This window comes from Brienomyrus brachyistius, chromosome 10 (genome assembly GCF_023856365.1).
Source record: "Brienomyrus brachyistius isolate T26 chromosome 10, BBRACH_0.4, whole genome shotgun sequence".
NCBI classification, from domain to species: domain Eukaryota; kingdom Metazoa; phylum Chordata; class Actinopteri; order Osteoglossiformes; family Mormyridae; genus Brienomyrus; species Brienomyrus brachyistius.
In genome coordinates, this window is record NC_064542.1 from 15950872 (window position 1) to 15965811 (window position 14940).

The window sequence follows — 14940 nt, forward strand, 5'->3', positions numbered from 1 at the left end:
ACTTAGTGTGGGAACTTAGTTTTTTACATTTAATTTTAAAACTTAACGTTAGCGTTAAATAATTCGAATACTCTTCCGTAACTTTCATGTTATTTAGCATATCGTGGCCAGAAAAGACATAGTTACTCTTCTTATAATTGTCTGCAATTTCACACACCCAGGACTACAAAAGACTACAATGCTGATACTTTCGGTTTCATTACAGTTCAAATACTATATAATGAAGGTTTTTAAATTGTGCTCCAATGCCACCTAGTTTATATATCAATAACATATCGCATATAGGCGCCATATTCATATGCGTTTTTTAATTGTTTTATAAATGTCATGTATTTTTTTCACGATACACGGTCATTGTCAAGGGCGTAGCTGGGCGGTGAACCGGTGACTTTATAGTAAAAAAGAAGGTGAGGAGGAATGATGTACTTTTTGTAGACCGTAGCTGTAATGTTTACACCGAGCCGTATTAATAGTTGCAGTTGTTACAAGTTCTGTGGCGACTGTGTTACTCCAACTGTGAAGTTGGACCTGGAAGAACCTAATGTGTTGGAATAAAGGTAGAGAAGTAAACGGCCATTTGGTACGGAAGTCTGTAGAGGACACGCATAAACTTTTTTGTTCTTTTCGTTATCTCGAAATCACAACTTATTTTTCTAGTGATCTCGACATAACCAAAGTCGTTATCTCGAGATCACGAATTATTTTTCTTTTCTTTTTTTTAAGCCGACACCTTTCAAACATCACCCGGTAACCATGGAGACGTCCCGGACTCTCCAGTTGGTTGGTAATGAAACCGTCTACTCATTCAGGCTCACTATAATTTCTCCGACGATATAACAGCAAATCTCTGATCCTCCTTCTCAAATGACGAACGCTATTATGACAAATTTCTAGCATCGACAGACAGTGTTATTTCCTCGTATAAATCCATCCATCCATCCATTTTCCAAACCGCTTATCCTACTAGGTCGCGGGTCCTCGTATACATGACTCGGTGTAATATACCTCGATATTTCCCACAGTTTGAAGTCTAACTTGGTTTTACAAACAAGTGCAATATAACCACTTATGATATTGGTGCAATACACTTTTACTTTTCCTGTAACTTTTGGACAAAGGTACTTTAGATTTCTATACAGAGATTTTCTATCTTTTTTTTTTTTTATAAATAATTTATCTATTACAATGTTTAAAAGTCCCGTAATTTATTCTACACTTTTTTATACTTAAATTGTATTGTTCTTGTCTTCGTGTTTATATGTGATTGTGCAGTCGCAATATGAGCAATTTCCTCCGGGATTAATAAAGTCTTCTGATTATGATTATAATTCTGATTGGGACAGTCCACGATCAAAGTAAAATCTGATGCATTCTGATGCACATAAGGGTACCATTTTTACATGCCTCATCTTTTTATCCCTTTTCTGTAAACTTGCATTTTACTATTTTGCCTACTATTGTACTTGCATTCCTTATTCTATTTGCATTATATTATATTGTTGTATTGCATTATATATTTTTTTTCTTGGTGCAGTATGTGGTTCAGTGGGCTAAGCCTCTGTGCCTGTGATCAGAAGGTTGCTGGTTTAAGCCCGGCCTTCCATGTCTGCGGGTCTTTGAGCAAGGCCTTTAACTCTCAGCTCCTTGGACGCTGTAACAGGTGGGTGCCCTTCACATCCCTCATTTACAGAGAGCAAGTTGGGGGAGTCGGACAGAGAATGTTGCTATTATTTCATCTGTACCTCATTACCACTCAAGACCCATGAGTTTATGTCATCTATGCATTTAAGCAGGTAGTGGATAGAACCATGAACATCAGGAGTTAGAGATGGATATACAGCTGTGGAAAAAATTGAGACTACAGCACAAGTTTTTGTTTTCACTCAGGACTCAATTTATGGGTGTGTCTGAATTATATGTATTTTCTTTTGCAAACTGCAGCCTGGTTCTTCCCTGTTTCTCATTAGTGAATGGCTTCTTCCTTGCATTATGGCACTTCAGTCCTACTTCTAGGGACCAGATACATATTGTCCTCACAGTGCACTTCACACTTGCACTCAATGTTTTCCATTCCTTTTGAAGGCCACCTGATAAACCAGGATTTAACAAAGCAGATGTTTAAAAATATAGTGGCCTGTTAACTTTTTTTCCATTCAGCCGGTTCAGCAGAATCTCATGGTCTATAGTGACAAAGACAGTACTGAGATCTATAGCAGGAAGAATGGAGAGGTCACCCAAGTCTCCATTTAACCTTAAGTCATTTAGCAATTTGGGAAGAGTTGTTTCAGTGCTGTGCCACACCTGAAAGCCAGACTGAAATATTTCATGGAAATTATTAGTGTTAAGATAACCAATCAACTGAAGGCAATTTTAAAATTGTTTTACATAGAAATGAAAGGCTAGAGATTGGATTATAGTTACTAAGAACAGTACCATTAATATAACTTTTCTTAAAACTGGATTTCTATAACATCTCAAACATGCATCCACAAAACAGACACACATTACTTCATTAAAATTTATTGAAGTTTACACAATGTCAGTTCTTTCCAAAAAAAAAAAAAAAAAAAGAGTTCAGAAGGTTTCCATTTTCTTGAAAACTAATTCAAGGAATTGAGGTGGACTACGAAAGCAAAAATAACTTATTTTCCATTCTCTTTCCATTTATCATGGAATCCAGCTCATTTTATGGAAAACCACACAGGCAGGACAGCAAGTTGAGAGTGGATGTACGAATCAGGTCATCTCGTCAATGACGCTACACATGGCTGCATCCTTGTCCCGAACTTTATCCCTTTTGGCAGCCATTGTGCCCCTGTCCATCTGACCCCCCATTTCGATGGGCTCAGGCTTCAGCCTGGGGGCCCCACCAGCCATAGCACCTCCCATTCCGGCCAAGGTTGACTCCTCGAGCTGAGGGAGGTCATCAGGCAGCGAGGCTAGGCAGCTCTGGATCATCTCCACCACACGCTCCAGATGCTTCTGGAAACGTTCAGCTGTCTCCAGACGCTGCCTCTTCTGCACCTCCATCATGACACGCAACGTTTCGCGTGCCTGGTGTGGTCGGTACTCATTTATCAGGTGGTGCATGTGCACGAAAAGCAGCTTCAGGTCCTCCAGCTTCTCTTCACGCTTGATGCTACCTGGGCTTTTGATCAGGATGCTTAATAAGTCAAGGAAATTGACCAGGATAGACATGTTGAGCTTCTTAAGCTCCTTCTTGTGATCAAATTGCATGGGATGCAGGCGTTCGATGCCCTGGCTCTCTAAAGGTCTGATGATGAGTTCATCGCACTGAAACTCGTTTCCAAACATGGTGTACTTATCACGGACAGGTGGTGGAGGCTTGGGCGCCAGGCCTTTCCGCACGTTGTCATCAGTGTATTCCTTGATGTACTGCATAGGCGGTAGCGGCAGAGCGCTCACCTGCTGCGGTTCACCCATGGTGGAATGCTGAGGACACAAAGTTAACGCAATTGCTTTACTTTCCCTATATAAGCAACATTCACATTTGAGTGGTATATACCACACAGTTGTTCAATGTTAGATTACAAACACTGGGCTTTTATTACGTTACTTGTTGTAAGTAATGCTAATTACTTTCGATTCCTATACTGTTGCTTATTTAGATGCCCTCTTACAGGTCCAGTTAAGAATCTTTTTCTCCGAGCATCTGTATAGCTTTTTAAGTAGTTTCAGAAACCAATTCAATCACATCCTGCGTTTAAAGGAACTGGTGCACACAATAGGTAAGTTAAGCAGTGACATAGCCGCTAGTGTCTATATACACGGCGCTGCACTTGGTCAGCCAACTAGCAATTAAGTTACACTATATGCTAGACTTTCCTCCTTATTATTGTCATAGTAGTATTAAGAACAAAGGCTAACTATACCTGCTAACAAAAAACGCCAAAGTAGCTAAGTCGATTTGCTAACTACGCTTGAAACGTAGGATAATATTCTGGCAGGGACACGTAATTTTAACTAAAGAAAAAAAAACAATACATTTTCAGTGCAAGCATACATACCTTTGCGATCGCTTTCTAACACAAAAACCAACCAACTAGTTGTGCGACATAACGTTTTAATAACTGCAATATGCGACGCCGTCCATGTTATTTCCCCCTTTTCACGTTATCTTCATCGATCGTGTCATTGGATGAAAGCGATAACTCTCGCAATCTCCTATTGGCTAATTCTGTCGTTAGACTAATCACTCTGCGTGGTGATTCGTCAGCTTGGTGCCAACATTGTGAAATTCGATTGGCTAAAGTGAAAACATACTCTTTTGAAGGTTTTATAGATTGATTTGTCACAAAGTTAATTGTCGTTGCCAAGTTATGATTTATTTGAGGTGGATGGTTTTTCATAGCACCGAGTTTGTTATTATCGTGCAGTTTGGATCATACAGCACACCCTAACGCCGAAATGTTGCATTTCGAAAGAAAGCGGTTTAATATGGCACAAGTTGCTAGATGGCACCTGCGCAGAGTTGCGTAATATCAGGATAACATCAAGATATCTTGCCTTTATGTTATGTGTTACTGCGATGAGACGTAAATAACAGTATCTTAATATAAAAAGTTCGCTCATAACTGGTAAAATGATCAATCAATGGTTCTTATTTAAAAAATATTGTGAAGTTCAACTGAAATCATTCACATGAGAAACAAACATGATCTTTCAAAGAGGTTGAAATGAAGGATGTGGTTCACCTACAGTCTCATGCCGGAAGCTGCCGCACACCAGTCCTGTCCCACTTTGTTTATAGGACGATTGACAGGCGCCTCTTCATTATAGTAAGGCGGATCGGGCGAGTGATCGCCTTGTTAAACATGAGCTCGCAGGTCATTCTGGAGCAGTTTTTCATTAAGAAATCTCAGCAGAAGCGAAGAACATCGCCTTGTAATTACAAGGAGAGATATTTTGTTTTGAGAGCAGAAGATCTAAGCTACTTTGAATACCGCCATGGGGTATGTACATTGTTAAACAAAATTAATTAAAATGTTCCAGCAGTGTATCAGTAAAACTAAAAATGAGTATGAAATTTACATTTCTGGTATAATTGTGTTTTGTATTGTGTACATAAATGTGTTAAATTATCGTGGAAAACTAGTGGCTTGGGGTACAACGGGAATATTTTTTTCAGAATTAAGTAGCAAAGATCTTGATGCAAAGTTTTGATGATTTGTTACCTTGCCATATAGTTTTTAAAATGCATATTCTGATTGCTAAAGAAATATGTCCATCCAACTATCTATCTTAAGTTGCTTTTCTTGGTAAGGGTCCTGATTAAAGAAATTAATTAATAAACTCACTAGACAGCTAATTACTGTGTTGCATGTTGCAGTTTCAGCATTAAAAATAACTTAAAAAATAAAAGTTAAATAAATTTTGACTTGGTTAATTGGAGATACAAAACTGTCAGAAAGTCTTAGCAGTTGGCAGTTGGCTTACCCTTGGCTGAGGTAAGATGCAGTTGCGATTCCCATATTTAAGTCCATATCCAAAAACCATCAATCTGCTACTAAATGTGTAGAAATCAGTACAGTACCTTCATCAGGTTTCATGTGAAATTTCCAGAATAGGATTTTACTAGCTAATAATATCCATTAAAACAATACAGTATGCTATGTAATAGCCATAATGCTATTTCTATTTCTCATGCTTCTTCTGTGACTAAGTGGTTTCTTACCCGTGTGGAGCTTTGAATTCCAAGGCTGCTTAAGCTGTTGTTGCAGAGGAGGCCTTTTGATCCAGTCTTCATGTTTTTTTGATTGGATGCCATAATTAAATTGGACCTGGGATTGTAGGAATTTTAACCTTTGTTTTTAGAAGAAATGATGGTACCAGAGTTTGCGGCAGAGTGTCTGTATAATGTGTTTTATTTTTTGGGAGCCCTGTAAATGCATTATTACATATATCTTTATATGTATTTTATCATATGCACAACAAAGTAAATAATGTTTTCTGTCTCTCCTCAAAGAAAAAGCTAAACCTGAAAGGGTGCATTGAGCTGTCCCACATCAAATGCGTTGAGATTGTGCGCAGTGAAATGGCGATACCATGCAAGTATAAATACCCATTTCAGGTGAGATCCCTGCCATGCTGAAGCCTGCCTCTCTGGTCTCTTTGTTCATGGTCAAAATGCCAAGGTGCGCATCCATGGGTCTTGCATATAAAGTAGCTTGACCTAAACCTGTTGTGTGATCATTCAACACTGAGACCACACCCATCTGATTTCTCCAAAAAACCCATATTGTATATCAGACATTGAAGCTGGCTTGTGCATAGGGAATCACTATGACCAGCAGTATTGTTCCCAGTTACAGGGACATAGCTTTCCCTCGGCATGCCTCACACGCGTAATCCCAGCCTGTATTTTTGACTCGCTGAAAAATCTTATAGCCTTTTTGAAACTCGGGTGATTGTTAGGAGATGCATGCAAATTATTAGGGTGTTAGAAGGGAATTGAAGGTGTCCAGCCTGTGTGTGTGTGTTTGTGCGTATATTTGCTGGTCTATTATACTGCAGCATACTTACAGTATTCTTGTCTCTCGCCATTATATTGCATTCCCTGATATATTAATTAGAGCACCCATTGCATTTTGTCTTAAAGGTTTGTGTCAAATTAAATGTTTCATGTCAAAATGTGGGAAATTTTCCAGATTGTTCACGACAGCTACTACCTGTATGTATTCGCCCCGGATAATGACTGTCGGCTAAGATGGGTGAAGACCTTAAAGGACAGTAAGGAGCCCTTACACTACTTTACCGATAGCAGCCGAGTAAATGTAGCTCGTACTGGTATCCATTTTCACCTTCTAATAGGTGCTTCTTTATTGTGCAACATGCATATGTATTTATATGTAAACGAGTCTGTTAATTGCTCGGTTGTTTCCGTGTTTTCATATTTTAAAATGTTTTTCTCTTAGGAACAAGGAGTAATACTTTAGTCCAAATGTATCATCCAAATTTTTGGGCGGAGGGGAAATGGAGATGTTGTCAGCAAAACGAGAAAATGGCCCGAGGTTGCGTAGAGTATGATCCCGATGGAAATGGTACGCACTTTTTCAAACGATGCGAGCGCTTCAGGCGACACAGTCCTTCCAAGTTCTTTACATACCAAGTCCTTCTGGGAATAATATATTTTATCTTTATATGGTTCCAGTGTGCAGTGAAAATACTGACATTTTAATTAATCTGCTTTTGCAAACACCTGCCAGTTTCATGAATAATATGTGACCAGCTGTAGATATGATGTATGAACATTTGTGACTTGTCTAGGAATTCGTGTGTGTTACCAGATGTGGGTTTGAACGTCAGTTAATGTAAAATTTAATTTTAAAGCTGAAAAATGGATTGTTGTGTTACGCAGCTTCAAAGAAACCTCTTCCCCCGACTCCGGATTTCAAGGTAATGTTTAAGGATTCCATTAAAGCAGGCCTAGTCTTTTTAAAATGTAAAACATAATGTTGATTATCTGTCTGACAGATAACCTAGTAGATAACTCTGGACCCTCACCTCTCTTTCAGCGCCGATTTTCGGACCCGTGCGAGACTGTGCTGGTCGCCCTGCACAATTTTATCCCCACTGGGGAGCAGGACCTTGCCCTCCACAAATATGAAGAGTACATTGTCATTGATTCCTCTGATGTCAACTGGTGGACTGTCCAAGACAAGAATGGGTAAAGTCTGCTGACCGCAACTGCAGTCCTGCTGGATTTCTCTGCGGGAGATGGACCGATGCTCTCAGTTTGTCTGCTTGATTCTTGCTATGAGCCCTGACACACCACAAACACACTCATTTGTTCACAGGAAGATTGGCATGGTGCCCAGTGCTTACGTCACCGAGAAATCGGCTGAGAGCCTAGGGCAGTACGAGTGAGTTACGTCTGTAGTTAGTATATTGCTGTGACTATTTTACCATCACTGATAAGTGACGGGTGATATCTGTTTATTGGGAAACTTTCTATCCTCTTGTAGATGGTACAACAAAAATATAACCAGATCCAAAGCTGAAGAGCTGTTATTCAAGGAGGTACTGTACTGATTTTAATTTCAGTTTAAGTTTCTATGGGTTTGTTTGACTCATCCTGTTAATAAAAGCAGCACCTTTGAATGCATCATCCTCGAGGTGTGTCACTGCAGAGTGGGCTTTGCAGCTTTCCGCACTGCATGGCCGCATTTGCAGCATGTGCACAGGCAGAGAACGTGGAGAAAACCACATCACCGATTTCCTGTAGCAACAGACGAGCTCAAGACCTTTTTAAAAAATTTCATAAAGGTTTCCTTCTTCACAGTTGCGTGAGCTCTGACTGAGCTTCTTTAGTGTGAGCAAAAGCGCTTAATGTTTTTTTTGAAAATGTCATGTCTGAAAAGAAAAATAAAACACTCGTAAAATTTCGTATTACTATCAAAATTTCTGTTTCCAGAATTTTCACCTTTAGTCTCTGGCAGTTTAGCACCCTGCATTGTTTTGGATGTTGACGTATATATATGTGTGTGTGTGTGTGTGTGTGTGTGTGTGTGTGTGTATATACATATAATATGTTTAATATTTTCTTAAATTTATTATTGTTTTGCATCCAGGACAAGGAAGGCGCTTTTATGGTGCGGGACTCCAGGCGTGAGGGGGTGTACACAGTCTCGCTGTTGACTAAAGCTCCAGGGTAACACATTTTCTGGTTCTAAATGCATAACATGTATTAGAGGATTATAGCTACTGGAGTAACTGTCCCACTGTGTCAGTGTGTGAGAAATGTCTGTTACCGCGAACATAACATGTATTAGAGAGTTATAGTGTCTCATTAGATTAGAGCATTTAATCCAACTGCATGAACTGGCTCACCAGTGCTGCTCTCTCGATGACTGCTCTTACCGAATCTCCATCACACCCACTATTTATTATCTTTGCTGTGCATCTGTCATGCGCTGTCATTGAATTTATCTGTGTGTCATCTGATGTCTTACAGTAATTTATGACTGGAGGTCAAATTCACACTCGCCACATCTACCAGTAATAAATTCTATAATGATTCTCTTGGCACTTAAATTTAATAGCTATAGATTTATATCAAACCCAGAGCCCTGGTCGATCATGGCTCTCAGGCTGGGCTCTATGCTATCATACTAGGCCCTATGCTATTAGGCTGGGCTCTATGCTATTAGGCTGGGCTCTATGCTATTAGGCTGGGCTCCGCGCTCTCAGGCTGGGCTCCGCGCTCTCAGGCTGGGCTCCGCGCTCTCAGGCTGGGCTCCGCGCTCTCAGGCTGGGTTCTATGCTATCAGGCTGTGCTCAGCGCTCTCAGACTGGGTTCTATGCTCTCAGACTGGGTTCTATGCTCTCAGGCTGTGCTCGGCGCTCTCAGACTGGGTTCTATGCTATCAGGCTGGGTTCTATGCTCTCAGGCTGTGCTCAGTTCTCTCAGGCTGGATTCTATGCTCTCAGACTGGGTTCTATGCCTTCAGGCTGGGCTCAGCGCTCTCAGACTGGGTTCTATGCTATCAGGCTGGGATCAGCGCTCTCACACTGGGCTCTGCGCTCTCAGGCTGTGCACTGCGCTGAGAGCCCTCACAATGAACCAAAAAAACTTACATTACTCTGGTAGCTTTTGCAGGTCAGTGCCCCATGATTTACTGACTGTCCATATGCTCCCACACAGCTCCAATGGGGAGAACAATCCTAGAGTCAAGCATTATCAGATCAGGGAGAAGTTCACAGACGAAGTCAAGTTCTACCTGGCAGAGAAGTACCTCTTCAGCACGATCCCCGAGCTCATCAATTATCACCAGCACAATGCTGCAGGTTAGAGACCACGTCTCTGCTGATCGCTTACATCTCTCTGCACCAATAGCTTAAAGTTTAGTCTTGGGGAGTGACAGAGATTCTACGTTAGATTGTGAATGTCGTAAACATTTGCTTTTCAGTTTGGCTTTGATGTGTCACTTAATGCTGAGATACCGTGGTTAACGAGTTGACCGCCATATATGTTTTCTGGGTCACGCAGGCCTGATCACCAGACTGAGACACTCCGTGTCCACTGGCAGAGAGAGTGCCCCTGTCACTGCAGGCTTCTCCTCAGGTGAGCGCTCTCCGCTGTCTGGTAGAGACGGCTTGCTGGCGGCTCAGGCCTGGACCGTCACTGTTAGGGGTGTGAGAAGCCTTTGTTATTCCCCTTTACGTTGCAAGTCTGGCTCCATCTCCGCTTCCTCCACCACCTCCAGATATGTGGGAGGTGGACCCCAGGGAGCTGACACTGGCGGAGGAGGTGGGAAGCGGCCAGTTTGGCTTGGTGATGTTGGGCTACTGGCGGCAGGTGAAGGTGGCAGTGAAGATGGTGCGTGAGGGTGCCATGTCGGAGGAGGAATTCAGAGAGGAGGCGCAGGTCATGACGTGAGTAGCCTGGGAGGGCTCTGCGGCCTACACTGCCACGTGCACTGTGCTGTTCCCCCGACCTTTGCGGCTTGGCGGGATTATCCATGCTTGGGCTTGGCGGGACGTGTCCCCTGTGGGGGCTGAGCTGACAGATGGTGCATATGGGTATCTAAGTGTGACCCGTTGGCTCACTCTGGCTGTGTGTGACTCACCGATGTGCTCAGGATTCTGACGGCAGCTTGCCGGATACCAGGGTGATTATGGAATGCCGTTATTCTCTCACTACGTGCGGAAGTGTGACTCCACCTAGGAAGCACTGGGCTGCAGGTATCCTCAAAGAGGCCCAGCGACAGCGTTAGACCTACACCCTGTCCCCCTCCCCCCCAGGAGGCTGTCCCATCCCAAACTGGTGCAGCTATATGGGGTGTGCACCCAGCAGAGTCCCATGTACCTGCTGTTCGAGTTCATGGAGAACGGCTGCCTATCGGACTTCCTGCGGGGGAACAGGGGCTGTGTGGCCCCAGAGGCTCTGCTGGGAATGTGCTTGGACGTGTGCGAGGGGATGGCCTACCTGGAGAGCAGCAACTTCATCCACCGTGACCTGGTGAGGAGCCGGCAGCCTCCCCAGGCCCACCTTGTACTGCACTGCTGAAAATGCCTCAGTTTTGACACTCACATTGGAGTAACAATCAAGCAACTAAATCGGCTTCCTTATGAAAAAAGCTCATTTCAGTAGACTGCTATCTTCAGCAATTTACTTGCCCTTCCGTGGGAATTATACAAATGATGATTGGCAGTGTGAATGTTATTCTATGTGATTGTGACATATATATATACATAAAATACACACACACACACACACACACACACACACACACACACACACACACACAATGATCATAGAAAGCAGTGTATTATTCTGTGTTATAGTTACTATGGAGGACTACTTTAAAAAATACATATATACACACACACTATGCTCAAAGAAAGTCTTGGGACACTTGCTTAATTCAATAAAAATATTTCAAATCTATTGGTTTTATAACAAAAAATCATTACTTCATTCATTTGTTTACAAAAATATATATCATATTAGAAATAATCAGTACATATAAGTAAAACAATCAAGAAGCAATAAACTGAAACCCAAAATATAGTCTCCAACTTGCAGTCTATGTGACTTACGACCACTTACACATATGACCAAAATAAAAAAAACATATTAAATCCCATCTAGTTCACGCTGTACGCCATGTGAATGATAAGAGAAACTACAGAATTTTGTACAAAAATGTCCAAAAAAATCTATGAGGAGTCTGCCAGCGGTACAGTATATAGTATCGGTTGGGGGGCCTTAAGAAGAAAGGTTGGTATTGGGACACACGTCCCCATCCCAGACTGCCACCAAGACCCCCCAACCTGACAGGAAGACAGCATGTGATAGAATGTGATAGAAGGAGGAGCAGTACTGTATGAGTTAGTAATGACTGGGAGACTCAGACTTTTGGTTTCTCGTGTAATTTCAGTTAGGTTAAAGACTTTTTTACTGCAAAATTATTATATATCATACATAACATAATAGCTTTTTTGAAGCCTGGGGAGCTGTTTCATGTCAAAGGTTGACACTGCACTGTATATACCAATTCCAACGTATCCATTTTGATACGTGCGCAGTCTGTTGCAACAGAGCGGTTGTAAGTCGGGGGCAGCCGGTGCGAAGTTGTAATGACAAGGAAGGTCCAGTTTTAGATGGGCAGAAGTTTCCCTTTTTCGTTTTTTGATTGGTCCTATATTTGGATTTAGTTCAGGTCTTTTTGGCAGATCAGAGCGGAGCAGCTGGCCTGCGGTTCCTCGTTCTGGTGTAATTCATCGTGGAGTATGAGTTTCTGAAAGACTGACATCTTTTTCAGGCTGCCCGAAACTGTCTGGTGTCCGAGAATCAGGTTGTGAAAGTCTCTGACTTTGGTATGACCAGGTAGGTCTGACTGGCATTCTTTTGTGTCTTTTTTTCTTCTGAAATGTGAGTTGTTAGAATTTAATGTCACGTGTGGCAGGTTTGTTCTTGATGACCAGTACACAAGCTCCCTGGGGTCCAAATTCCCTGTGAAGTGGTCCGCTCCGGAGGTCATCCACTACTCCAAGTTTAGCAGCAAGTCTGACGTTTGGTCTTTTGGTAAGGGTTACTCTCTGCCTTTTTGTTTTCTGTGTTTATGTATTATGTTGTGTTTCGGGCAATCGCGCCACGGGACCCGTCTGGGGACCCGCCTGGGGCTAGGGACCCGTCTGGGGCCGGAGCCCACGGCCTCTGCTGTCTCCCGCAGGCGTGCTGATGTGGGAGGTATACAATGAGGGCCGCATCCCGTACGAGAACCGTTCCAACGGCGAGGTGGTGGAGGGCCTGAAGCTGGGCCTACGGCTGCTGAAGCCTCGCTTGGCCCCAGAGGCTGTCTTCCAGCTCATGGAGTGGAGCTGGAAAGAGGTGAGCTCCCCCACAGCATGAAGTGACGCACGGACGCCTTTCCAGCATGTTCCCTGCACACACCTTTCCTCTGGCAGGCAGACCGAAGACTGGGACATTTAAACAGTCACTGGTATAATAAATGCACTTTAATAGTGACACCCAGTTTATGCTGGTTGCAGAACACAGAGAAGCTGGACCGTCTCAGTAATGACAGATTTATTTACACACTGCAGGGACGCCATAAAGGGGGGGGCAACTTAGGGGACCGTGAGTGACATGGGTCCTCATAAAACTGAAACATAATTGGATTGGTCTGAATCGTGGGCCCAATATGGTATGACCCCCCCCCCCCCTCCTAAATCTCTAGTGGCACCCTTAACACACCATATACCTACTGCTTCAGTGCTTTAGTTTAGGTTTTTTGTTTTGTACACCTCTGCTAGACTGGATCAGCCCAATTACTTCGCATGATGTATGTACACGTGAGACATAGTTAATAGAGGAAGCAGAGGCCGATGACCCAACGCGCTGTGGCCACATGCTCTGTGGAAGCACATCTTCCTCTGGTTTGTCTCTGCAGAAACCCGAAGATCGGCCTTCTTTCACGATACTGTACCACGAGCTGGCCATCCTGGCCGAGCACTGAGAAGAGGCTCCATCTATTCACACAGCTCTCCACATGTCATAGAAACAGATTATACTAATATATTTAGCTTGTATTTATTTTTATTTTTTTATCATTTCATGAAAAAAATGTATTATATTGTACATGCCTGTTTATTAGCCAATGTGGAAAGTGAGCTGTGTTCCAGACAACCTGGTATTATAAGCCCTCTCTGTTAGATTATCCTGGTTATCTGTGCAATATTTATTATTCAGGATTATAAATTGTAATTATGGAAGACATAATTGGTGCATTATGGTGATCTTTTTTCTTTAATATTCTTTAATAAATTCTAATCACGTTAGAAAGATATTGTCTTTTCAGATCCACTTTTGCTATTCACCTCCTCCAGGGGGCGCACTGAGCCCTTGTACTACCTGTTTAAATTCGTTCTTACTTCAGGTGAAGTTTTAATTCTCAAATGTCCCATCATGCATTCCTTCTAACTTTAAATTCTTTGACAGGAAAAAATGAATAGTGTGGGTTATTATGAGATATTCACTGATTGCACTTACATGATCAGTTTGAGTAGGATCCCAAAGAAATCTCCCCACGCATGAAGCTACATGCTTTTGGCTCGTTTTCCCAAAGGTTTCTCTCATTCATCTACACTGCAGTTACTTGCTGCAGTTGCTACCATCTTGCTGAGACTGGTTACTTACTATCTGATGTTACGTAGATACAAATCAAAGGAAATCACTGGAAATTCTGTACGCATGCTTCACCCGTGGCTTTTCAGAAACTCACATAAAAACACTGTATTTATAGGGAGTCTAGGATGCTGCCCCAGACACAGAGGAATGCTGCAGTACCAGCACCCAGTACTGGCTAACAAGGGGAATACCGATACCCAGTACTGACTAACAAGGGGAGTACTGGCACCCAGCACTGCATAACAAGGGGAATACTAGCACCCAGTATTGAATAACGTGGGGGGTACCAGCACCCGCTACTGACTAATAAGGGGAGTATCGGCACACAGTGCTGACTAACAAGGAGACTACCAGAACCTGGTACTGAATAACAAGGGGAGTACTGGCACCTGGTACTGAATGAAATGGGGAGTATCAACACCCGGTACTAACTAACAAGGGGAGTACTGGCTCCTGGTACTGAATGAAATGAGGAGTGTCAATACCCGCTATTGACTAACAAGGGGAGTACTGGCACCTGGTACTGACTAACAAGGGGAGTATTGGCATCTGGTACTGACTAACAAGGGGAGTACCAGCACCCGCTACTGACTAACAAGGGGAGTATTGGCACCTGGTACTGACTAACAAGGGGAGTACCAGCATCCGCTACTGACTAAAAAGGGGAGTACCGGCACCTGGTACTGACTAACAAGGGGAGTACTGGAACCTGGTACTGAATGAAATGGGGAGTATCAATACCCGGTACTAACTAACAAGGGGAGTACCAGCACCCGCTACTGACT

General features: G+C 42.7%; 2 protein-coding genes across 2 annotated transcripts; one reads left to right on the forward strand and one right to left on the reverse strand.

Moving 5' to 3' along the window:
- Positions 1-2504: 2504 nt before the first annotated feature.
- On the reverse strand, positions 2505-4180 carry med7 (mediator complex subunit 7). Its single transcript, XM_049028688.1, has 2 exons — positions 4029-4180; positions 2505-3453 (listed from the first exon to the last, which is right to left on the reverse strand). Exon 2 carries the CDS (start codon positions 3442-3444, stop codon positions 2737-2739), a length of 708 nt encoding a protein of 235 aa, XP_048884645.1. The 5' UTR covers positions 3445-3453; positions 4029-4180; the 3' UTR covers positions 2505-2736.
- Positions 4181-4314: 134 nt separating this feature from the next.
- On the forward strand, positions 4315-13810 carry itk (IL2 inducible T cell kinase). The gene is made up of 17 exons (XM_049029401.1): positions 4315-4973; positions 5987-6091; positions 6669-6750; positions 6936-7061; positions 7379-7416; positions 7536-7687; positions 7818-7883; positions 7986-8040; positions 8592-8671; positions 9665-9807; positions 10010-10084; positions 10227-10395; positions 10765-10981; positions 12288-12352; positions 12432-12550; positions 12699-12856; positions 13419-13810. The coding sequence occupies exons 1-17, from the start codon at positions 4698-4700 to the stop codon at positions 13482-13484; spliced, it is 1992 nt and encodes a 663-aa protein (XP_048885358.1). The 5' UTR covers positions 4315-4697; the 3' UTR covers positions 13485-13810.
- Positions 13811-14940: the final 1130 nt, after the last annotated feature.